The 25,726-nt window shown below is 42.6% G+C and overlaps 1 protein-coding gene across 1 annotated transcript in view; it reads left to right on the forward strand.

Annotated features, from left to right (window-relative positions):
• The window catches only part of acvr1c (activin A receptor type 1C), a 45,243-nt gene that overhangs the window by 16,894 nt on the left and 2,623 nt on the right, over nucleotides 1-25,726 (forward strand). The window contains exons 2-7 of the mRNA XM_002933270.5: nucleotides 12,576-12,806; nucleotides 22,030-22,269; nucleotides 22,555-22,785; nucleotides 22,969-23,136; nucleotides 23,956-24,112; nucleotides 25,296-25,420. Of these exons, the coding sequence (XP_002933316.2) occupies nucleotides 12,576-12,806; nucleotides 22,030-22,269; nucleotides 22,555-22,785; nucleotides 22,969-23,136; nucleotides 23,956-24,112; nucleotides 25,296-25,420 (1,152 nt within the window). The remainder of the gene's footprint in view (nucleotides 1-12,575; nucleotides 12,807-22,029; nucleotides 22,270-22,554; nucleotides 22,786-22,968; nucleotides 23,137-23,955; nucleotides 24,113-25,295; nucleotides 25,421-25,726) is intronic.

The following is a 25,726-nucleotide window of genomic DNA, read 5'->3' on the forward strand; positions in this document are numbered from 1 at the left end:
AATAGCCTCTGGGAAGGGACTGTGGCTGTGGGATAGCAGGTATAATAGGGAGAGATGGTGCCTATAGTAGCAGTGGGGGGATAATAGCCTCTGGGAAGGGACTGTGGCTGTGGGATAGCAGGTATAGTAGGGAGAGATGGTGCCTATAGTAGCAGTGGGGGGATAATAGCCTCTGGGAAGGGACTGTGGCTGTGGGATAGCAGGTATAGTAGGGGGAGATGGTGCCTATATTAGCAGTGGGGGGATAATAGCCTCTGGGAAGGGACTGGGGCTGTGGGATAGCAGGTGTAGTAGGGAGAGATGGTGCCTAAAGTAGCAGTGGGGGGATAATAGCCTCTGGGAAGGGACTATGGCTGTGGAATAGCAGGTATAGTAGGGAGACATGGTGCCTATAGTAGCAGTGGGGGGATAATAACCTCTGGGAAGGGACTGTGGCTGTGGAATAGCAGGTATAGTAGGGAGAGATGGTGCCTATGGTAGCAGTGGGGGGATAATAGCCTCTGGGAAGGGACTGGGGCTGTGGGATAGCAGATGTAGTAGGGAGAGATGGTGCCTATAGTAGCAGTGGGGGGATAATAGCCTCTGGGAAGGGACTGTGGCTGTGGGATAGCAGATGTAGTAGGGAGAGATGGTGCCTATAGTAGCAGTGGGGGGATAATAGCTTCTGGGAAGGGACTGCGGCTGTGGGATAGCAGGTATAGTAGGGAGAGATGGTGCCCATAGCAGGTATAGTAGGGAGAGATGGTGCCGATAGCAGGTATAGTAGGGAGAGATGGTGCCTATAGTAGCAGTGGGATAATAGCCTCTGGGAAGGGAATGGGGCTGTGGGATAGCAGGTATAGTAGGGAGAGATGGTGCCTATAGTAGCAGTGGGACAACAGCCTCTGGGAAGGGGCTGGGGCTGTGGGATAGCAGGTATAGTAGGGAGAGATGGTGCCTATAGTAGCAGTGGGGGGATAATAGCCTCTGGGAAGGGACTGTGGCTGTGGGATAGCAGGTATAATAGGGAGAGATGGTGCCTATAGTAGCAGTGGGGGAATAATAGCCTCTGGGAAGGGACTGTGGCTGTGGGATAGCAGGTATAGTAGGGAGAGATGGTGCCTATAGTAGCAGTGGGACAACAGCCTCTGGGAAGGGGCTGGGGCTGTGGGATAGCAGGTATAGTAGGGAGAGATGGTGCCTATAGTAGCAGTGGGGGGATAATAGCCTCTGGGAAGGGACTGTGGCTGTGGGATAGCAGGTATAATAGGGAGAGATGGTGCCTATAGTAGCAGTGGGGGGATAATAGCCTCTGGGAAGGGACTGTGGCTGTGGGATAGCAGGTATAGTAGGGAGAGATGGTGCCTATAGTAGCAGTGGGGGGATAATAGCCTCTGGGAAGGGACTGTGGCTGTGGGATAGCAGGTATAGTAGGGGGAGATGGTGCCTATAGTAGCAGTGGGGGGATAATAGCCTCTGGGAAGGGACTGGGGCTGTGGGATAGCAGGTGTAGTAGGGAGAGATGGTGCCTATAGTAGCAGTGGGGGGATAATAGCCTCTGGGAAGGGACTGTGGCTGTGGGATAGCAGGTATAGTAGGGGGAGATGGTGCCTATAGTAGCAGTGGGGGGATAATAGCCTCTGGGAAGGGACTGTGGCTGTGGGATAGCAGGTATAGTAGGGGGAGATGGTGCCTATAGTAGCAGTGGGGGGATAATAGCTTCTGGGAAGGGACTGGGGCTGTGGGATAGCAGTTATAGTAGGGAGAGATGGTGCCTATAGTAACAGTGGGGGGATAATAGCCTCTGGGAAGGGACTGGGGCTGTGGGATAGCAGGTATAGTAGGGGGAGATGGTGCCTGTAGTAGCAGTGGGGAGATAATAGCCTCTGGGAAGGGACTGTGGCTGTGGGATAGCAGGTGTAGTAGGGGGAGATGGTGCCTATAGTAGCAGTGGGGAGATAATAGCCTCTGGGAAGGGACTGTGGCTGTGGGATAGCAGGTGTAGTAGGGAGAGATGGTGCCTATAGTAGCAGTGGGATAATAGCCTCTGGGAAGGGACTGGGGCTGTGGGATAGCAGGTATAGTAGGGAGAGATGGTGCCTATAGTAGCAGTGGGGGGATAATAGCCTCTGGGAAGGGACTGTGGCTGTGGGATAGCAGGTGTAGTAGGGAGAGATGGTGCCTATAGTAGCAGTGGGATAATGGCCTCTGGGAAGGGACTGGGGCTGTGGGATAGCAGGTATAGTAGGGAGAGATGGTACCTGTAGTAGCAGTGGGGAGATAATAGCCTCTGGGAAGGGACTGTGGCTGTGGGATAGCAGGTATAGTAGGGAGAGATGGTGCCTATAGTAGCAGTGGGGGGATAATAGCCTCTGGGAAGGGACTGTGGCTGTGGGATAGCAGGTGTAGTAGGGAGAGATGGTGCCTATAGTAGCAGTGGGATAATGGCCTCTGGGAAGGGACTGGGGCTGTGGGATAGCAGGTATAGTAGGGAGAGATGGTACCTGTAGTAGCAGTGGGGAGATAATAGCCTCTGGGAAGGGACTGTGGCTGTGGGATAGCAGGTGTAGTAGGGAGAGATGGTGCCTATAGTAGCAGTGGGGGGATAATAGCCTCTGGGAAGGGACTATGGCTGTGGGATAGCAGGTATAGTAGGGGGAGATGGTGCCTATAGTAGCAGTGGGGGGATAATAGCCTCTGGGAAGGGACTGTGGCTGTGGGATAGCTAACCTAGGGCTAATTCTACTGTCCAGCTTTGCTTTCCTGGTATATACAGCGCTAGCAGCACGTTACAGTATTAACAAAGGGGAGAGATGAGTAAAATTACTTGTTTCTATACATAATGGTAAGTGCTAGGGCACATCTGCAGGAAGAGGATGGTGCCCTGTAACTACACTCACTTGGGCATCCCGTGGCTCCTAATAACTGAGCAACGGCAGGACATTATTCAGAGAGTTCATTAAGTTGCCACCAAAATGGTAGAATATTTCCACTGTTTATAATCAGTGCATAAATCAGAACTACATATTTAGGATTCTTGCAAAATACTTTCCTTCACAGAACGACATGTACCTTAGTTATCTGTATGACTATTTCAGGAAAGGCAACTGGCTAATGTTTAGCTGAAAGCCAGTCATAGGTATTAGAGCCAATTAGAAGTTAGCAGTATATTCTATAGATTTTTTGCTATGCTTCAAGACCCGTATATACCCAGTATATTTTGCCTTGAATAGTCCTGATAGCAGAACCATGGGGAAAAACTGAACTTTGGAAGCATTATTTTTTTACCATTTCCCCCAAATTGACTGCCTCGGGGTTGACAGGGACCATAAGCAAAGCAAATCTCAAGCAATAGGTCTAAGGTCCAATCACAGTGGGTGGTTCAATGTGCCCTGATTGGAACATATATTCAATTTTAGCATACCGGCATGGACACCTGTAATTAGTGCAGTAAAACCAGTGTTTCAGCCCAAATGCTTAATAGAGAAATGGGTGACCCATCCCTACTACAGTATGTATAGTTAGGGCTGACGGATGTACAGACAATAGCTGTACACATGTACAGGCGTGGTTGCGTGTTTATCAGGGTTTTGTACTGCTGCACCTTGTCATGTCATCTATGTATCTGTCAGGATCATCCTTGCTTTCTTTCTCTTGTCTTTGACTGTAGCCTTTTTGCTCTCTCCCACATTCCAACTGCTAATAAAGATCTTGTGAGCACTTCACTTGCCATCACTCAGCGGGTGTGGGTGTCAGTCTGCACACCATAAAACTGTCAGTTACAGGAGAGGCAAGATGCCAGCAGGCAGACAGTTGCGCACCTGTAATTTCTATGTTTGAGAAACATTTCTTAAATCCAGTTATCTAGCCTAAGTGAGCTGGTTATTGCCCAGTACAAAGTTACACTATATAAAGTGCTTTATTATTCTGCAGCAATGCTGACACAGCAAAGGGCTTTATGTTAGAAGCTATCATTACCATCTCCTTTATACCAGACAGGTGGACTGTGTTGGAGTTAAATTCAAAAAGGATCAAAATGCTGCTAATATGCAATACAGAAGAAATATAGTACAGGTAAGGGATCTATTATCCAGAAAGTTTTGAATTAAGGGAAGGCCATCTCCTATAAACTTCATTTCCCATCAACTCCAGATTTTAAAAATGATTCCCTTTTTTCTGTAATAATAAAACAGTACCTGTACTTGATCCCAACTAAGATATAATTACCCCTTATTGGGGGCAGAACAGCCCTATTGGGTTTATTTAATGGTTAAATGATTCCCTTTTCTCTGTAATAATAAAACAGTACCTGTACTTGATCCCAACTAAGATATAATTACCCCTTATTGGGGGCAGAACAGCCCTATTGGGTTTATTTAATGGTTAAATGATTCCCTTTTCTCTGTAATAATAAAACAGTACCTGTACTTGATCCCAACTAAGATATAATTACCCATTATTGGGGGCAGAACAGCCCTATTGAGTTTATTTAATGGTTAAATGATTCCTTTTTCTCTGTAATAATAAAACAGTACCTTGTACTTGATCCCAACTAAGATATAATTACCCCTTATTGGGGGCAGAACAGTCCTATTGGGTTTATTTAATGGTAAATGATTCCCTTTTCTCTGTAATAATAAAATAGTACCTGTACTTGATCCCAGTTAAGATATAATTAATCCTTATTGGTGGCAGAACAGTCCTATTGGGTTTATTTCATGTTTAAATTATTTTTTAGTAGACTTTAGGTATGGAGACCCCTTATCCGGAAAACCCCAAGTAACAAGCATTCTGGATAACAGGTCCCATAGAATGCTCGGGACCTGGGGTATGCCGAATAAGGGGTATTTCTGTAATTCATATCTCCTACCTTAAGTCTACTAAAAAAAATTATTTAAACGGTAATTAAACCCGATAGGATTGTTTTGGCTCCAATAAGGATTAATTATATCTTAGTTAGTATCAAGTACAGGTACTGTTTTATTATTACAGAGAAAAGGGAATCATTTAACCATGAAATAAACCCAATAGGGCTGTTCTGCCCCCAATAAGGGGTAATTATATCTTAGTTGGGATCAAGTACAGGTACTGTTTTATTATTACAGAGAAAAGGGAATCATTCAAACATTAAATAAACCCAATAGGGCTGTTCTGCCCCCAGAAAGGGGTAATTATATCTTATATCTTAGTTGGGGCCAAGTACAAGGCACTGTTTTATTATTACAGAGAAAAAGGTAACCATTTTTAAAAATGTGAATTATTTGATTAAAATGAAGTCTATGGGAGATGGCCTTTCCGTAATTTGGAACTTTCTGTATAATGGGTTTCTGGATAAGGGCTCCAATACCTGTACAATGAAACCTCAATTTTACATGCCCTGAATTTAAGTTTTCTCTCATTTTATACCATGTTTTGTGTTCCCACCAATATATAATGCATGATGCATTTCCCTGATTTTATGGATTTTTTTCTACTTTTACATTTTTTTGTGCAGAATGTATTTATATATTTCTATTGTGGTACCCCTCTGATACTTTAGGCACTTTGGTGCTTGTTGATTATAGCACTTATTATCCCTCAGTCTCTTGAAGCCAATAGAAAGCAAAGAAATAAGGCAGCACACTACCCACTCAGGGAAAGGCAGGCAATAAAAATATAGTGTAGTACTTCTTAATATAATACAACACTCCTTGTTTTAGTGTTTCTGATTAACACTGTAATCACTTAAAAAACACCACTGTGCAATGAGTCTGCCTTAGGTTAGGAACAGATTAGCCTTCCACCAAAGGACTTTTCACATTAAATAACCTTACCATCCACTCTTATGGCTGGGTACTCACAGAAATCAGTTTAATGCTTGTGTTGTATATAGTTCTCAACCAAATACTTCTCTTCTTAATAGATGTAGAGCTACAGGATATACAGAGCCAAAATAGTGTAAAATACATTTTATTATAAAAGCTTCAATTTCAAAATGCACTCACATTTTGTGGTAAAACAAATTGCTAATGACCCCTATGCTGGCTTTCCCCCTTTCTTGTAGTATAGGCGGTATGGCATTGTCTCCTTCAGGGTTGGACTGGGGGCTGGAGGGCCCACTGGGACCCCGCACTCCCCAAGGTGTCTACGCCGGTCGTATCACCCGCACCCCACACAGGGGCCCCCGCCGAGTCCCCCTAACACCCTGCAGGGGACCCTGCCACCTGCCTGACATCCTCCCCTGAGCGCACGTAAGTGACATCGGTGGCCAGGGGAAGCGGCAACAGGGATCGGGTCTGGGTCGCCGGGGCCCACCGGGTTTTTCCCCGGTGTCCTGGAGCGTGTTCCTTTATCAGGGCGCCTTTTGGTAATGTCACGGTAATGTCATGGTGTGTTGTCATTTGTTGACTTCCTCAGAGACCTATGTTCCTATTTCACATGTCCTGCATCTCTTATACTCTTATATCATGGCGCACCTAGGGGCACAAACCACTTGGGGAACACTGGAGCTACTGTCAGGTCCAGGGTCTTGGTATCTTCAGGGCTCCCCAGAGTCAATAGACACAGTTTTATAATATTCATCAGAAGAGGCAGGATGGATGCATTGGCTATCATGCGGAAGTGATAACTGTTGGATATATATAGGGAGAAATGTTTCCCCCAGGGGTATTTAAAGGCACCAGTAGTAATGTGGGCAAATAAAAGCACAAGACTTATCCATGGAACCCCAAGGTGCCTTCAGTTTAAAGTTCAGATAGCTTAAAGCAAGGGGCTACACATGTTTCAATAAGACATGATACAGATGAGATCCCGAAGTACCTGTTTAAAGAAGACATTATTTTACAAGTATATATTTTAAAGATTATTCATGGCTCTTGTGTATATAAATATAAATCTCCCTAAAAGAACTAATACAGAACGATTAAAGTGATGTGATTCTGAAGAGTATCTAAGGGCCGCAAAATGAAAGAGCTATTGCCATATGTAGCCCCATCAGTTGGACATGCTTGCTTTATATATAGTTACTAGTAAAACAAAATTATTAGCTCTGAGAGTGTGGCCACAAAAACCCGGGAATTCGTTTTTCTCACACGTTTTTAAGGGGCAATTTCCTGACTTGTGGGTGCTTTTTTAGTTCCAAGCAATTTGTCGTTTTCATAGTCAAGGCGAGTGTTTGACATTATTTTTGCCTGCCAGCGGAGATGTTAATCGCCCAAAAGGCTCATAATTGCTCTGTGTCCCTTTGTCCTAAATGCACGTATTATCTGCAAATTAACGTTTCCCATTTGTCGTTGAACTGTATCTCTCAGAACCCTCTTAGTGCTGGATTATGCATAGGTTGCATAAGAGTGAGAGAAAGAAGGATTGTGTTGGGGATGGGCATCAGGCAGAGCGAGACAGCGGAATCAGATCAAAGGCAATGAATAGGTCAGATATATACCGGTATGTATAACAGGCAAGCCTCATTTGCAAGGATTGGGAAAGGGGCAAAGTGAAAAAACGTGGTGCTTTTTCCCTGTCTTTTCACATGGTGGGGGCAAATGCAGGGCTTCCTTGTGCCTCTTGTTTCCATGTGCTGGAACACCTACCAGTGGTAGAGGATTAGGGACCATCACTCTGACAGTCCAGTTTTCGAAAGGGCCACATGCTTTAAAACTGCCTCTCTGAATTTCCAAATTAAAAAAATACTGTCATGGGAAAACATGTTTTTTTCAAAACGCATCAGTTAATAGAGCTTCTCCAGCAGAATCCTGCATTGAAATCTGTTTTATATTTAATTTAGAATTTGCAAACTGGGCTAGCCATATTCTTCATTGCCCAGGGTGCCACAGCCATGTGACCTGTGCTCTGATAAACTTCAGTCACACTTTACTGCTGCGCTGCAAGTTGGAGTGATATCCCCCCTCCCAGCAGCCGATCTGCAGAACAATGGGAAAGGGAGCAAGATAGCAGCTCCCAGTAGGTATCAGAATAACACTCAATAGTAAGAAATCCAAGTCCAGCTTGGGACTCCTCCAGTAACATGGGAGTAGGAGAAACAATACCTGAAAGCAGTTCTAATGTGTAGCGCTGGCTCCTTCTGAAAGCTCAGACTCAGGCACATTGCACTGAGATGGCGCCTACACACCTATATTACAAATAAAAAAAAATACATTTGTTAGTTCATTAATAACATTTTAAATGGTAAAGTGAATTATTTGCTATGTAACCAGTGTAATTTAGAAATAAAAAGTACCCCATAAAAATCATGACAGTATCGTGTGTGTGTGTGTGTACTGTCTGTTCTGTTTCATATAAATGCACAATTGCCATAATTAAGTGCTGGTCTTATATTTCTCAGTTTTCCAGTAAAAGTGTAGGAAATCCTGTCATTCTAAGCCAAGGCAGGAATTAGGAGAGAATTATAAAGGAAAGGATTAAAGGTAGATTTAGCATCTGAATATGTTAGTGACATGAAGAGTGGGATTTATATAATGAAGAGATCAGTGACCCATTCACATTGGCCTGCAGGGAGTAAAAGATCAGTTTCAGGTTACTTATGAGCAGATGAAATCAAGGGCTGGCTGTAATATATACCACCGTAATATAATGTACAGGTAAGTAGTAAAGTACATTGCAGCCCAACCATGGTGCCCCTCTCTGCGCACGTCCCATGGGACTGTGTTTAACCCCTCTGGCTCACTCCATAGGCCAATATTGGTAGTGAGTTGACTGCAGGAACAATAGCCAGGGTCTGTGCCCTTTTCCCCCATTGTTATCCCTAGCTCTTAGTAAAGCTTAGTAAAGCTTGGCGAGCGAGCAGATCTTCACCCAATATCCCCACCTACGGGTGGGCGATATCGGGGAGGCATGTAGCAAATTCGATCGAATTCTACAAGCGGCAATGGGGCAGTTGGTTCGGGGAACGCATCAACGAGCCGATGCGGTCCCCGATCTGACTGGATTTTATAACCTGGCCAGGCCCCTCGTTTCTGCCCCTACACAGGCCGATAAGCTGCTGAATCGATCCAAGGGACCGATATTGGCAGCTATAATCGGCCGTGTATGGGGACCTTAAGTAAAACTGGCCATAATGATTTTAGTCTCTTTTTGACAAACGTTTTGGTATTGGGGGCAGAGTCCTGATACAATTGGGGGAAGAGACATCAATGAGGCCATATTGACGTGAGTAGGGTGGGTAAAAGGGAAGCTGGTGGAGCTAGGAGAGGGGATGTGAGGCAGGTAGGAGGCGGATCGATTGTTACAAATTTACCAGCAAGTACATTGGTTATAAATTTGTCATACTGACCTTGGCTGGTATTTTACTGGCTATTGCTAGATTAACAATGAAATACAGAGAACAGTATTGGCAGGCCCTCGTCACCATGCTTCCTCTGGCACCCCCGAAATTGCCGCCCCTCATGAACACATTGCTGCTAATGCAGGCAGTGCTGTATTTATCTGGACAACGTAGGTCATTGCTTTTCATTTCGGAGCACAAAGACCTGCGCCCACAGGTACTCACAGTGGGGGAAAATGAGCCCTCAAATGTTCAGTATAATAATCCAATTAATGCGCCAGACTTGTGTTCCAGTCCATAATGACAGCAAAGTGCTTCCTGATCCCGCAGTATATTAATTCTCTGAAACTCAGTTTACAGGTAATGCCTATTTTCTCTCTGCAGTAAGCACAGGCTTATTCATCCAGCAAATATTAATTTAATGAGCTCTAAACGTATAAATGGTGATGCCTTAAATTGCTACGTTTAAGGGAATACAAACAGAAATGACTTAGAAATATGCCAGCTTTAAGATGAATGTTTATGCCAGTTCTGTGCCATAGCTAGCCGCCCTTCCCTCCACCTCCCCTCATGAATTTAGCATACGCATTAGTACTGAGGAACCCTGCAACACTAAAGCTTAAAACCCTTTTTATATTTCATACTAATTACAGGGCAATGTAATATCTTATAATGTGATGGACATGCATCTCCACTCCCCCCAGTTTAAAGGAAATTTATTCAAAATAGACAAAAGAAAAATCCGAGGCTAATGAAACGATGGAATTATTACACATGTAGCAAAACAATCAAATTGATTTTTAAGAAACAAAAAAGATAATGAAAATGTTTATCTCCCTTAACTGTTCCCCCATTTGCAGTAGGATCTAGAATAATTGAATCTGCCTTTATTGCCTTCCTTTTTATTGTACCATTTAATATTTATCATTTTAATAAATTTAAGTAGCCCAACATTTGAGGGCTCATTTATGTCCGCAAGTGCAGTTTCTTTAAAGGTACTTGTGTCAAAATGCGCTCCTTGCACTTTCACATTTGCGCTTGGCACCTTTCAGTTCTCCCTGCCTGTTTTGAATTGAGCGATACTGCCCCACCACCTCCTGACCAGGAAAATGCTCCAGGGTTCCCTTTGCACCCAGTATCAATGGTCTCAGCACACTTGTGACTAAAGCAATGACATGCATGTGCAGTTTAGTTAATTTAGCAAATCGGTGCAGCCCTCCCCCCCCCCCCCCCAATTCTGAGAAAAATGCTGCATTGCGGGTAAAAAACATGGTAATTGCACTTAAAATTACACTTTTGCCTGCAAGTTGCTTTTTATATCTGTGGCATTATAACTGATAATGGTGTTTAGGTGTACTTTCGTTAGGGAAATATATATATATAACAGTCAGTAAGCTGCACACCATTAATATTTACATGCTACCTGGGTGCCAGTGCAGTTTTGTAGTATGCAGATAGGAGAAAAAAGACGAACAGGAGACATCAGGTGGAGACATCAGAACTGAAACGTTGGACTGAATAAAACCTCACCTCACCTTTTTTACTTTACCTGATGTCTCCTGTGCGAAAATTCCTGTGAGTGCCATCATTTCTCTCCTCTCTATATACAGTGTCAGACTGGCCCACCAGGATACCAGGAAAACTCCCGGTGGGCCCAGGTGTCAGTGGGCCCTCCTGCTTCTAACCATTTAGCCTGTTTCATGGTCATTCCCTATTTCTGAATGGGAAGAAAGATAAGAAATAGATGAAAGAATATATGCTAGCATGTAAATAAATAGACTAGGACAGTGCTGTCCAACTTCTGTTGTACCGAGGGCCGGAATTTTTTCGACCTACGTGGTGGAGGGCCGATAATGGAAGCCAGTTTTGACCACTCCCCTTTTTGAAACCGCACCCACTTGAAACCACACCCATGTTATCACATGACCATACCCATATTAATGGTTGTAGTACAGCAAAAACCTGCCATACTCTGCCTGCCCTACCCTGCCTGTGTGCCATACTCTGCCTGCCCTACCCTGCCTTTGTGTGTGCCATACTCTGCCTTCCCTACCCTGCCTGTGTGTGCCATACTCTGCCTGCCCTACCCTGCCTGCGTGCCATACTTTCACTGTGTGTGCCATTCTTGGCTGGTTTGTGCCATACCTGGCCTGTGTGTGCCATACTCTGCCTGCCCTACCCTGCCTGTGTGTGCCATACTCTGCCTTCCCTACCCTGCCTGTGTGTGCCATACTCTGCCTTCCCTACCCTGCCTGCGTGTGCCATACTTTCACTGTGTGTGCCATTCTTGGCTGGTTTGTGCCAAACTTGGTCTGTGTGTGCCATACTCTGCCTTCCCTACCCTGCCTGTGTGTGCCATACTCTGCTTGCCCTATGCTGCCTGTATGTATGGCACACACAGGCAGCCTACAGTGACACAATGCTGGCAATGCTCCTACAGTCTGCACAATAACTATATATTAAAAAACTTTTTAATTGTAGTACCACCTCAGTATATGTTCTTTTTGTAGTATGCAGGGATTATTTGTGGGTTTCTACTGCTCCTGAGGTGTGAACAGGGGAACAATGAGAGTGATTACAGCCTGAGCCTGAGGTGTGAACACTGCAGGGGGTGAACAATGCAGAGATTAAAAGGTGTGAACAACACAGGGGATTACATATTGAAACAATACAGCCTGATTACAGCCTGAATCTGAGGTGAGAACCATGCAGTAATCACAGTACTGATACCATTTAAAGCTTACACAAGAGTAAGCCATCAAAGCAGCCAGACAGGTGGGGGGCCACACAGAGGGCCCGCGGGCTGCCAGTTGGACAGCACTGGACTAGGAGAATAAAGAGAAGAGGTTGGGTGAGGAAAGGAGGAAAAATAGTTTGGAAAGCGGGCCTAGGGTTTTCTGGTGGGCCCCTGGGGTCCCAGTCCGACACTGTCTATATATATATATATATATATATATATATATATATATATATATATATATATATATATATATATATATATATATATATAATATATATAATATATACAGGTATGGGACTTATTATCCAGAATGCTTGGGCTTCCTGGGATATTCCAAAGGGGTCTTTCTGTAATTTGGATCTCCTTGCTTTAAATTTACTAAAAAATAATCATTAAATAAACCCAATAGGATTGTTTTGCCTCCAGTAAGTAATAATTAATAATTAATTAATTAATCTTAGTTAAAATAAAGTACAAGGTTCTGTATTATTATTACAGAGAAAAAGGAAAATATATATTATATCATATATTATATCATATATTGTTATATATATATATATATTTGATATTGTTTTTTGTTATTTGTGTGTATTACAGGTCTGAAGTGTGTGTGCCTGCTGTGTGAGAACACAAACTACACGTGTCAGACAGAAGGGGCCTGTTGGACGTCTGTGATGCTCACCCATGGGAAGGAGGAGGTGCTGAAATCCTGTATCTCGCTGCCCGAGTTTAAAGCTCAGGTTTTCTGCCACAGTTCAAACAATATCACTAGGACCGAGTGTTGCCTGTCTGATTTCTGTAACAATATAACACTCCGACTGCCGGCAGGTAATGCTGTGTAATAGCTGTAGCACTCTGGCTAACCAACTTCAGTGTTCTGTAGCTTGCCCCAACCCACGGGGGCATTAGTGTAAATATTAGCCGTTTTTCAAAGTAACAAAAGGCTGCGTTGGTAACGTATCTATCGCATGAAATGCATAAAATGCTTCCCTCTTTGCACCTAGTATTCACCTCACAAGAATGAAAAACAACTGCATCTAGTGGTGAAATACAGGGCATGTTTGGAAGTGTTGTCATGGCAATGCTGTATTGCACGTGGGGCTGTAGGCCAGTAATAAACTATAAACAGGCCGCTTGTTGCCATTATCAGTGATATATACAGATTTTTCCATTATGCCCAATCTTAACATACACTGGGGCTCATTTACCAACTCTGGACAGAGTTTTAACCCATAGCAACCATATCAGCAGAGACCTTTGGTCTGGCTAGTAGAGAATTATGGAGTAGTTCTCTGATTGGTTGCTATAAGCTCCAGCACACATTTACCCAATGTTAGGAGAATTCTGAGGAGTTCTAAATGAGCATGTACAAAAGCCCACCCTGCGCATAAGCCAAAAGGAACAAAGGTTAACATTTGATTATATGGCACAAATACAAGCGGCTCATTGGCCCAGCCCTACGTGGGGTTGCTGGGCAGACTTTCTCTCTGTATGTTACAGTGGAATCTCCCACAGAGCCATTTATGAGAGATGTTACTCCTCAAACTCTTCACCTCTTTTGCTGCTGTTCATCACAACACCTCAATATGTCAGCTGTGACCCATGGTCCCCAATATCACCTTATCTTATCTAGTGCAGGATATGCAGCAGCCATTTTCAAGGCTTAGCGCTGACTCAGAACCGATAGGTAGAACTGGAAGACAGAATATTTTTTGCTGCCATCCCAGTATAACCCAACGTAACATTCACAACCTTCACTTGGACCTTCACAGAATGCTGACAGTTTTGTGACCCAGACCCAACAGCAATAGCAATAGGGGAAGAAGCCAAAAGGCTAGTGTTTCTGCCATGGCTGTGTAGCCATATCCTCTGTTAATGGAATCTAGAAACATTCCATCCTAACCCACGCAATTTAACATTTTCAGCAGAAATCCTTGAGATCCATTTGGTTTCATACAGATCTGTTCATCGCTGTTGGACAGGGTCAGGTTTCAAGAAAGTTTTAACTATATGGGTGATGGGTTCCACTGGGTGCTGGGTCCAGGCTCAGCTATGACAGAATGTGGATCATCCTGGAACAGCCTTTGAAAGTCTCTTCCACCCATAGTCTTTAACATTTTTGTTCCACCCCTAACCTACCTGCACACCAACAGTTGGTGGTACTGGTGTGTTTGGATTACATTGTTTTCCCCCAGGGCTTAGTAGTTGGGCCTGGTTCAAATGCCTTGAGTAATCCAGTTTAAAGTTCTTCTGCTTTTTAATGACATCTTACAGCATCTATTTAGGGGTCCATTTTCTAAGCAGAGTGCAGTGAAGTGCAAAAAAGGCTTGAGTTGGGCAGTGTTTTACACTTTGCAAACTGCGTTCTGCCTTTCCTGTATTTCCCAAGAATATAGTTCTGACTGTGTTAGTTAGTGCTGTATTGGTGAGGGGTGGGCAGGAGGCTAGGTAAGTATGTGCCCCCTCCTGTCCCCTACCCATCACCTACCTGCCCCCTACCCTTCTCCTATCCATCCCCTTATTACAGTTGCCCTACTATACACACTATTCTACAGTTATATACCCTGACACCATCTTGCCTTAATATACACCCTGTCCCACGGTTACAACTTCCCATTAAATACAATAGATAAAACAAAGAAATATTTGGCATTCTATGGGGCCCACGTGCTTGGGATCCCAAACCACATCTCTGGATATACACCTTTTAGCCATGGCACTGAAGGCAGCTGAATTGTCTATATTGCCCTAAATGTGCACATAAGGTAATGTTCCTGTGGGACAAAGATCTGCTTCACAGCGTCGGTCACACTTCCAATCACACGGTTTTTGTATGGCACATTTCTGCCAGCTCTCTCTCTTTCTGGACGCTGCCTGCCTGCTAATTGTTTTCTTGTCCTGCAGCAAAAGAACAAGGCCTTTTGCCCTACTCACTTGCTGAAATTCCCATTAGATCTCTCAGTGGTGCCAAAGCTAATTTACTCTTATTTTTCATTGCACAAGAAGCAATATTTGGGTAAAAGTGAAGCAAAGGCCTTCTGAGGATGTTTGTTCCGACTGCAGAAATAGCATCTGTGCTTTTGCCCTGAGGTTTAAAGGGTAACTATGTAAATGTGTAAGTTGGACTACATGTTACCTGTATATAAATGTGTATTTATTTGAGAGGGGGGCAGCCATGTTTGCTCTGCGGGGTATCTTCAGCCACATACTTTAATGAAATATTGTCCCTGTGGTGTCCTACCTACTACTATGAATAACAGAATGTGTGTTTGCCATAAAAACAGTTGTACTTCTCATGGTTTTATCTCAGATATGGCAGTATCCTAAAAAATTGTCCCACTCATGAATTAATGTGAAAATGCATAACATCTGAAGTTTGTTTTTGGGTCTGAAACTCTTTTTGTGGACACTGGCAAAAATAAAAATTCCATTTCTATGCTGGAAAAAAGTGTTGTTTAGATGCGGAGCTCAGAGCAACCCCACAGAGCAGAATGTATTTTGTTTATGATGAACTGACACATTGATCTAGGTGTAATGTTCAGTGACGTAAAGTCATTCTTTGAGTTTATATATGTTTATATAATAGTATGTTGGCATAAGGCAGTGTAATTGGATGGTTAAAGGGTAACTAGATCCTCCTCGTAGAATTATATAATTTATTGTCAATGATAAGTTAGTGCCAGCCCTTCCTGAAATCGACAGTAGGTAATTCTGTCCCTTAGTATGGCCTTTAATATGTTGGTATTGCACAAATATGAAAAGGGACAGCACAAAAGGACTTGGCCATATGAAAATAAAATAAATGCTCTTTAATATAAGTCCTTATGGTTTAGAGACCTTCCCTTTATATTTCTACTTTACACTTACAAAGCAACAGTTAAGGATATTAGAAGTCACTGAGGGGTTCTGTGCCCATATAAAGGCACAAGGCTGCAGGCTGAGTTATACAGGGGACTCTGAGTATCACTTATGTATTATAAGGGATAATGTACCCCCTACTGTAAATGATAAGGATATTAGAAGTCACTGAGGGGTTCTGTGCCCATATAAAGGCACAAGGCTGCAGGCTGAGTTATACAGGGAACTCTTGAGTATCACTCATGTATTATAAGGGATAATGTACCCCCTACTGTAAATGATAAGGATATTAGAAGTCACTGAGGGGTTCTGTGCCCATATAAAGGCACAAGGCTGCAGGCTGAGTTATACAGGGAACTCTTGAGTATCACTCATGTATTATAAGGGATAATGTACCCCCTACTGTAAATGATAAGGATATTAGCAGTCACTGAGGGGTTCTGTGCCCATATAAAGGCACAAGGCTGCAGGCTGAGTTATACAGGGAACTCTTGAGTATCACTCATGTATTATAAGGGATAATGTACCCCCTTCTGTAAATGATATGGATATTAGCAGTCACTGAGGGGTTATGTGCCCATATAAAGGCACAAGACTGCAGGCTGAGTTATACAGGGAACTCTGAGTATCACTTGTGTATTATAAGGGATAATAATAACAACACCTATAGGGCTTTAATAGTGATTCATGAACACATGAGATATGTAAGTGCCCTCTAGTGGCAGTTTCTAAAAACTACTAATCAGATAGCACACCTTAATTTGTGCCTTTACATGAATAGTGAGTTTATTGTATTAACTTTTCCTTTAATATAAAATACTTATTTCATTGAAAGAGCATTTATACACAGGAGTGGGAGTGGGAGCAGCTAGTGGCCATTAATTAGCGATGCTGTTCTTTAAAAGAAGAAGGAAAGGTACAATCACTGGGGGTACCAAAATATTAGGCACTTACCTGATACCCCGTGAAAAGTGAAAAGGCAAACTTTAACAAAAAAGATGGCTTCTTTACTCTACTGTGCATGTGTTGGCCCCGAATTTGTGAAGAAAGAAGATGGGAGGAAGAGGATCGCTCGCAGGTACCCTGGGCCGGAGCAGTTTTCTGCTAACAGGAACACTGGCCCAGGGTATCAGGTAAGCGATTACAATCACTGGGTGCCCTCCCAGTGATTGTACCTTTCTTTCTCCTTTATGGCCTAATGAGGAATTCATAGACGATGCAACAGTATGACAACACCCCCTCATCAATAAATGACAATATATAGAGGATAATTAACTGCTTATTTACTGAATGCATTATGGTTCTAGCTTATATTCACTGTACTACTGGTTCAGACTTCTGAAACAGTATAAAAGAACAAAGCTGATTTACAGCCCTGGATGGAACTGAGTTCTGCATTTTTTCTAATGTCAGTATTTGAAATGCAAAAATGTTGTGTTGGCCCCTAATACCAGAAACCAGGCAGTAGTTAGAACCTTACGGCAGCTATATTCCTTAAATATCTCAGCAGCTTTGCATAAATGTTTTTACTGAATAGAATAAAGGTGCTCCCGTGTCTGTGGGATGTAAAGCCAAGCGAGCATCCTACAGAGTTTAATTATAACTTAGCCCCTGGGCTGCTGATTCATTGCAGTCTACAACTAAGTATTTATTTTACTTTGGCACTAAAAGTAGTATGGCAGCTTCGTCTTCTATTAATACAAAAATAATATATATAATGTAAGTAAGGGGCTGTGAGAGCAAGTCTTTTTTTTAAAACAGGGACATTTTGTAGACAGATTTGTAGACAGAGGCGGTAGGATTTAACACCCAAAGATTTGGACTAATACAGGTAGTTATTAATTTTCTTGCATCTGCAGTGAAATCCCCAATGGGGCACAATCCTTCCCAGTGTGTTTTCTCAACGCATTTTGCCAGCAGGCCCTGTCAGGAGTGATATATCTGCACCCATTCATGTTTACATTTTTCTTGTAAAAGTTAATAAAAAGTAATAAAATTGTGTATTCTGCACACTGATCCATTACATTGTTTAATAAATGGGCCCCCGAGTACATTAAACTTTCAGCCGCGTTTTTCTTCTAAAATAATCTGCTCTGATTTAAGTGCGCGGCGGTTTGGTCTTCCCCGGCTTATTTGTTATGTAGATAGAAAGTCTTTGGAGCAGTCCTTTCAGAACCAGCAGGATGGTTTGTTGCTATGCTAATACCTGAAATGGAGTTTATTGTTCTACATGCAGCACTTTATAAATGGGTTGGGAACAATAGGAAGCTTCATTTATAATGGAAACACAAGCTATACTAGGGATAGGGCAGAGTTCCCAGATCTTCCTTTGGGGGCCCTCGATACTTGAGACATGACAAGGGGCTTAGTAGAGCTCCCTCATTGGCTGCACGGTTAGTATTCTAATGGCTGAAGGTCTTTGTATTTAGTAAAATTGTCAAACGAGAGTCTTCAGCTGATTTTGACCACCTGGGTTGTTCTGATCAATGATAGGGGCCTATACGGACCTATTAGCAAAGAACTGGCCTTATACAGTTCTCTACCAAAAGGATTATTTTAGACCTGACAGATATTGGTCTGTCTGGTTGCCCCATAAACCTGTCCTTGGCCTTGAGTGGCTCTGTCTAATGATTTTTGATATTGCCAACCCAAGTCCCCTGTCCTAATTTTCCTTTAGACATCAAATGGGGCCACACTGGGTGACTTAGGTGTCCATTTGCTAAAGCTCCATTAGTGGGTTATGAGTTATATTCAGTTTTAACAATGGTCCCCTTAGCCACCAGCGATTTACAAGCTGCAGTATAATGTGACTTCATTGAGCTAAGATCCAACCGACTATGAAAGTGACATATGTCAAATTTATAGCTCAGTCCATTCTTTAACTAATATCTATGTTTTTTATTATTTCCTGTGCTAAGCAGGGTACAATCTGAAAATGACACATTCTACTTCCTGATCCTAAAGCGCAAAGCCAATCAAACCAGCACCAACTGAGAAGCTTCTGTTTAACAAGCTATTCTTTATCTAAAGAAAAGTCTGTAGCAGAGGGAAAGGAGGGACTTGTTTATACAGAGGCTTCTCTGTGGGCTGCTGATTGGTTTGACTTTTTTTGGTTTTTGGGATCAGGAAGTAGAATGAGAGTTTCATTAAAAAAAAGGAAATAACTTTTAATTATTTACAAATTAAAAAACAGGAAAAAATTGTGTTCAGCCCTAATTATTATCCCTTTAAACCCCCATCCATAGCTCCGGCAGTATTCTCTGATTTTTCCCAGCATGTTTGCTTATTTACTGAAATGCCAACCCTGATACCAAGTGCTGTAACGACCATACCCATGTGTTTATATGGGGTTGTATCATTAATAGCTTGGGTATGGGTTGACTGGGACACATTAGCCTATCCCGAGTGTTATTACTGTAAGTGCATTTAAGGCTGTTCTAGCAGTGAAAGGGTTACACAGTCTTACACCCCGTGGGGAAATTCACACCCTCTAGAATTCATTACGATAATGAGGAATCACAGTCACAACAGGATGATAAGGTCCTCGGCAAGTTTGTCAAGTCAAGACACATGTTACAGGGAGACTGTTATTAAAACACACCTTTGATAGAACAGCATATAACATATATATATGTTCTGCTAAACAGCATTTTATTGGGGCGAAAAAAGTGATTTTCTAGTCGTCTCGGGGGCTGATGAATTTATTTTGTTGTTCACCGTGGTTTTCTATTGAATTGATATTATTATTATTATTGCTAATTGTGTTTGTTTCCTCTGATTTCTAAAATTTGTATCTTGGCAGGTTTTTGGTGGCGAGATTGCTATTTACAGCTTTGCTTTAGAAATACATGCATTCATTTTTCAGGAATCACAGTAAAAAATAATCATACGTACACACACATATATATACAGGTCCTTTTCAAAAAATTAGCATATTGTGATAAAGTTCATTATTTTCTGTAATGTACTGATAAACATTAGACTTTCATATATTTTAGATTCATTACACACAACTGAAGTAGTTCAAGCCTTTTCTTGTTTTAATGTTGATGATTGTGGCATACAGCTCATGAAAACCCAAAATTCCTATCTCAAAAAATTAGCATATTTCATCCGCCCAATAAAAAAAAAGTGTTTTTAATACAAAAAAAGTCAACCTTCAAATAATTATGTTCAGTTATGCACTCAATACTTGGTCGGGAATCCTTTTGCAGAAATGACTGCTTCAATGTGGCGTGGCATGGAGGCAATCAGCCTGTGGCACTGCTCAGGTGTTATGGAGGCCCAGGATGCTTCAATAGCGGCCTTAAGCTCATCCAGAGTGTTGGGTCTTGTGTCTCTCAACTTTCTCTTCACAATATCCCACAGATTCTCTATGGGGTTCAGGTCAGGAGAGTTGGCAGGCCAATTGAGCACAGTAATACCATGGTCAGTAAACCATTTACCAGTGGTTTTGGCACTGTGAGCAGGTGCCAGGTCGTGCTGAAAAATGAAATCTTCATCTCCATAAAGCTTTTCAGCAGATGGAAGCATGAAGTGCTCCAAAATCTCCTGATAGCTAGCTGCATTGACCCTGCCCTTGATAAAACACAGTGGACCAACACCAGCAGCTGACATGGCACCCCAGACCATCACTGACTGTGGGTACTTGACACTGGACTTCAGGCATTTTGGCATTTCCCTCTCCCCAGTCTTCCTCCAGACTCTGGCACCTTGATTTCCGAATGACATACTTTGGACCACTGAGCAACAGTCCAGTGCTGCTTCTCTGTAGCCCAGGTCAGGCGCTTCTGCCGCTGTTTCTGGTTCAAAAGTGGCTTGACCTGGGGAATGCGGCACCTGTAGCCCATTTCCTGCACACGCCTGTACACGGTGGCTCTGGATGTTTCTACTCCAGACTCAGTCCACTGCTTCCGCAGGTCCCCCAAGGTCAGGAATCGGTCCTTCTCCACAATCTTCCTCAGGGCCCAGTCACCTCTTCTCGTTGTGCAGCATTTTCTGCCACACTTTTTCCTTCCCACAGACTTCCCACTGAGGTGCCTTGATACAGCACTCTGGGAACAGCCTATTCATTCAGAAATTTCTTTCTGTGTCTTACCCTCTTGCTTGAGGGTGTCAATGATGGCCTTCTGGACAGCAGTCAGGTCGGCAGTCTTACCCATGATTGCGGTTTTGAGTAATGAACCAGGCTGGGAGTTTTTAAAAGCCTCAGGAATCTTTTGCAGGTTTTTAGAGTTAATTTGTTGATTCAGATGATTAGGTTAATAGCTCGTTTAGAGAACCTTTTCATGATATGCTAATTTTTTGAGATAGGAATTTTGGGTTTTCATGAGCTGTATGCCACAATCATCAATATTAAAACAAGAAAAGGCTTGAACTACTTCAGTTGTGTGTAATGAATCTAAAATATATGAAAGTCTAATGTTTATCAGTACATTACAGAAAATAATGAACTTTATCACAATATGCTAATTTTTTGAAAAGGACCTGTATATATAGCTCATATAGCATATAGTTCGATGGATAAGTAAACCTTTAAAATAAGTGAATGTAAAATTAATTAGAGTTCTATTCCAAGCACTTTTGCTATTTACATTCTTAATTTTTTTTTTTTTAATATGAATTAATTTTGTTACAACATCGCCACTTGCTGGTCAGTTTCCAACCAACTGTGATCCAATCAGGGAATTTATAAGAAGAAAGAATGAAGGTATAATATTATTGTGTTTAGAAAAGACATGAGAAAAGTAATCTCGGGTTTCTAATGTTGTTCCTAACCAGGAGAACATCAGACCAACCTTCTTCCTTTTTTCTGACAAGTTCCTCGACTAGATTATGGTCGGAAACTGACCAGCAGGTGGTGCTGTTGTAACAAAATGTATTCATATCAGCAGCAGATATATCCCTAAATATACTGAAATCTTCAAAAAAAATCACTAAATGTAAATTTCAAAAGTGCTTCGAATTGGACTCTCATCAATATTGATGTCATCCAGAGAGGTCAGTAGGGCTCTTGAGCAGCCTGGGGACCATAAATATCTCTTGGAATGCTATATCCCCCTCATGGGCCTCCAGTTGGACAGACCGGCAGTAGATATTAGCCTCTGTACTGACATCCAAAGTGCATATTCACTTGTTTATATGCTGCTTTTAAGAACCTTAACCTTCTACTTTTTCTCTTCTATCTTGGCAGTGACTCCGGGAGTGTCCCACATGGGCCATGTGGAGCTGACGGTGATCGTCACTGTTTCTATATGCCTCTTGTCAGTAGTCATAATGGTAACTGCATATGTCTGCCAGGAGCGCTACTGTGCTAAGAACAAAGCCCGGCGCCAATGTGTTGAGGAGCCTCTTACAGAATGCCCCCTGGATATTGCTGGGAAATCACTAAAAGACCTTATTTATGACATGACTACTTCTGGATCTGGGTCAGGTATGCATGGAGGGTGTGGTGGTCCTAACGCATTTTGAGCAAATAACTCTATGGAGCATATTTCTGTGCATCAAAGCTATGGTTATAATAAATTAGACAATAAGAATAAATATACAGATGGAATAAAAAATGGGTTGAATTCCCCTTTTAACATCAAGTGAAAGTGCATCATATATAACTGTACATACAGGGATTTAATGACGTTAAGATCAATTTCCAACACATTTGGGCAGTAAAAAAGCAGGCTCATAATCTGCTTCCATTTATATTTTACATTTCTTTTAGGTTTGCCTCTGCTGGTCCAAAGGACTATTGCAAGGACTGTTGTCATTCAGGAACTTGTTGGCAAGGGACGATTTGGGGAAGTTTGGCGTGGAAAGTGGTGCGGGGAAGATGTGGCTGTAAAGATCTTCTCCTCTAGGGATGAAAGGTCCTGGTTCCGGGAGGCAGAGATATATCAGACGGTTATGCTAAGGCATGAAAATATCCTTGGCTTTATTGCTGCTGATAATAAAGGTATATATACCCTATATGTTCTGGTTGGTTCAGACGGGTGTCTGGCATGGGTCCTGCATGTAGTGGGACCCCACAGAGCAGCAGAGTCTTGGAATGTTTAAAATTAGTCACAGATTCATCTTTTAAATGTACATGTAACATGGCATTGCCTGTATTCTTATTGTTAATACATTTTCCCTGTAGATAATGGCACTTGGACCCAGCTGTGGCTTATATCGGAATTCCATGAACAGGGCTCCTTGTTTGATTATTTAAACTGCAACACTGTAACTATAGGCGGAATGATGAAACTGGCGTTGTCTGTAGTCAGTGGGCTGGCTCACCTACACATGGAAATTGTTGGTACTCAAGGTATGCCATGACATTATATGCTTTGGCCAAGCCAGGTCTTTGTGCTTTCACTAAAGGGGGCACTGGCATGATTATGCTTCTGAAGGTGTCTGTAGGATTATTTTTATGTGTTTACCTATGTGCTTTAGGGGGCAGGGATTCTGGACTGTAAATAGAAAGGAATAGGGACATTAGGGCTTAATTGCAAATGCTAGGTTCAGGTATACGAGGAGGGAAGGAAAGATAAGTTCTGGATCTGTAGGACTTTGTAGATAAGAGTGAAAGTGGAAAAGGTAAGATATGAAGAGTAGATGAGAACAGGAGGTGCAGGAAAGCGGAGAGGAAGATGATGGAAGGGAAACAGGCTGGTGTAAATATTTAGGGGTGGGAGACTGGTAGAAATATATGGTGAGTGTTGGGGAGGATGGAGAGAAGGTAGAGCTAATAGGATACAGAAAGGTAGTATGTAACATTGGAGTAGGAAACATAGTTGAAAACTGATGGGGAGCTAAAGGTAAAAGGAAAGGGGTGAGACAAAGATCGGAAGCAGAGAATGAGTTTGGGGTAAGACGAGATTTACCTGAGAACTTTCCTATGGGAAAAGTGTGAAAAAGCTACCAAAATATGCCAGGTATAGTTTTAGTGGGCCCAGTATCCTTCATGTTACAGTTTAATATGTAAAGCTGGGCACAGAAATAGAAAATACTGAAGGTGGCTTAGACATGGGGGTCACTAAAGGGCACAATGGTGAGAAATTGCTAGAGACATTGCTAGAGATGATATAGTTTAAATGACTGGATTTTTACAATGTGCTGATAAAAGCTTATTTTTTTTTCAAAGGGAAACCAGCCATTGCACACAGAGATCTGAAATCCAAAAATATTCTAGTGAAGAAGAACGAGACGTGTTGCATTGCAGATCTAGGTCTGGCGGTCAAACATGATTCCATAACTAATACAATAGATATCCCTCAGAATCCTAGGGTAGGGACCAAAAGGTAAGAATGGGCCAGAACTGATATTACTACTCCATCAGGGCTTCTGTCCCTCTACATCTTGTGGGCATCACATGGGGCAAATTTGATTTTGGGATACCCCAAAACAATGGCCTTAATTATTTAACTGAACTTTTGGGTAAACAGAATAATACTCATGGTACATTGTTATATACTAGCATTTGTATGTGAGTGGTGGTCACCCTTGAACAGGGTAGCAACCAATCTGTATACAGAGGTGGAGCTGGTATTTACCCTGTGGGAGCATAAGAATGTTTGTTGATGGGGGCAGCAACAAACTGTGTGAAAGTGCCACTGTGTTAGACTAAGGGGGCAACCAGTCAGCAGGTAGCATTTACTGGTTACCTTTTTATAAGCAAAAATCTTATTGGTTGCTGTGCGGTACTGCTCCTGGGCAAACTTAATTCCTTTTTATTTCATATGGGGGTTTGAGTGCAATTTCTCATGTAGGTTTATTAATCCATTACAACCCATTAGAACGTAGCGGCCATTGGTCTGCTGTTTGAAAGCATACATTTGATTGGTTGCTGTTGGTTACTAGACCTGGAGCAGACTTGAATGTGTTTTCAGCAGTATAAAGAGTAAAGGTGGCCATACACCTTCAGATCGCCAAGCGAGCGGATCTTCTCCCGATATCCCCCACTTAAGGGTGGGTGATATTGTGTGAATCAAGACTAATTCGGTCGTTTGGCCCTGGGACCAAACGATCGAATTAGAACGACGGGAATAGGCGAAGTCGAATCGGGGACCGCATCAATGAGCAGATGAGGTCCCCGAACAGATTTCCGGCCAGATATCGGTCGGGCAGGCCCATCGGTAGTGCCCATACACAGGCCGATTAGCTGCCGAATCGGCCTAAGGGACCAATATCGGCAGCTATTATCGGCCCGTGTATGGGGACCTTAAGAGTTTTCATTACAAAAATAAAGACAATTAACACAATACCAACTAATCCTCAAACTCTGTTACTTTCCTATGGCACAGTGGCACTGGCTCAGATGCAGACATTTGCTTTGTGCCAACAGGGATCCGTCAGCTGATATAATGACCTGCCACTGGGGTTAATTGATATAATGAGCTGCCACAGGGGGGGCTTTTAGCTGACCTTACCCGATATACAGATCTCTCCCTTGTAAATATTTGTCCTTCTGTCTTCTGTTAAAAGGTATATGGCTCCGGAATTGCTGGACGATTCAATAAACACATATCACTTTGACTCGTTCAAATGCTCAGACATCTATTCCCTTGGCCTGGTGTACTGGGAGATCGCCAGGAGATGTTCCGTGGGAGGTTGGTTTCTGTTTGTTCTCTGCCTTAAATTACATTGTACTTTATAACCAAGCCATATGGCAGGGGGTACTTGTGCTCAATTGTCCCAGGAATGAAAGGGCTTACTCGGCAGATAATAGTACTCGGGCAATGAAGCACGTCTTTAGCAATCCATGTTCATTCGCAGCATATGGACCTAATGTTGCCTTTAGATAAGGGCTTAAAGGGGCACCGCTGTGCCTGCTTTTCATTTTTCCTTTGTATTTGTATCATATTAGATGTTAATAAACTTTTAAAATAAGCAAATGCAAAGTTGATGAGAGTGCT

Source organism: Xenopus tropicalis, chromosome 9 (genome assembly GCF_000004195.4).
Source record: "Xenopus tropicalis strain Nigerian chromosome 9, UCB_Xtro_10.0, whole genome shotgun sequence".
Classification (NCBI taxonomy): Eukaryota; Metazoa; Chordata; class Amphibia; order Anura; family Pipidae; genus Xenopus; species Xenopus tropicalis.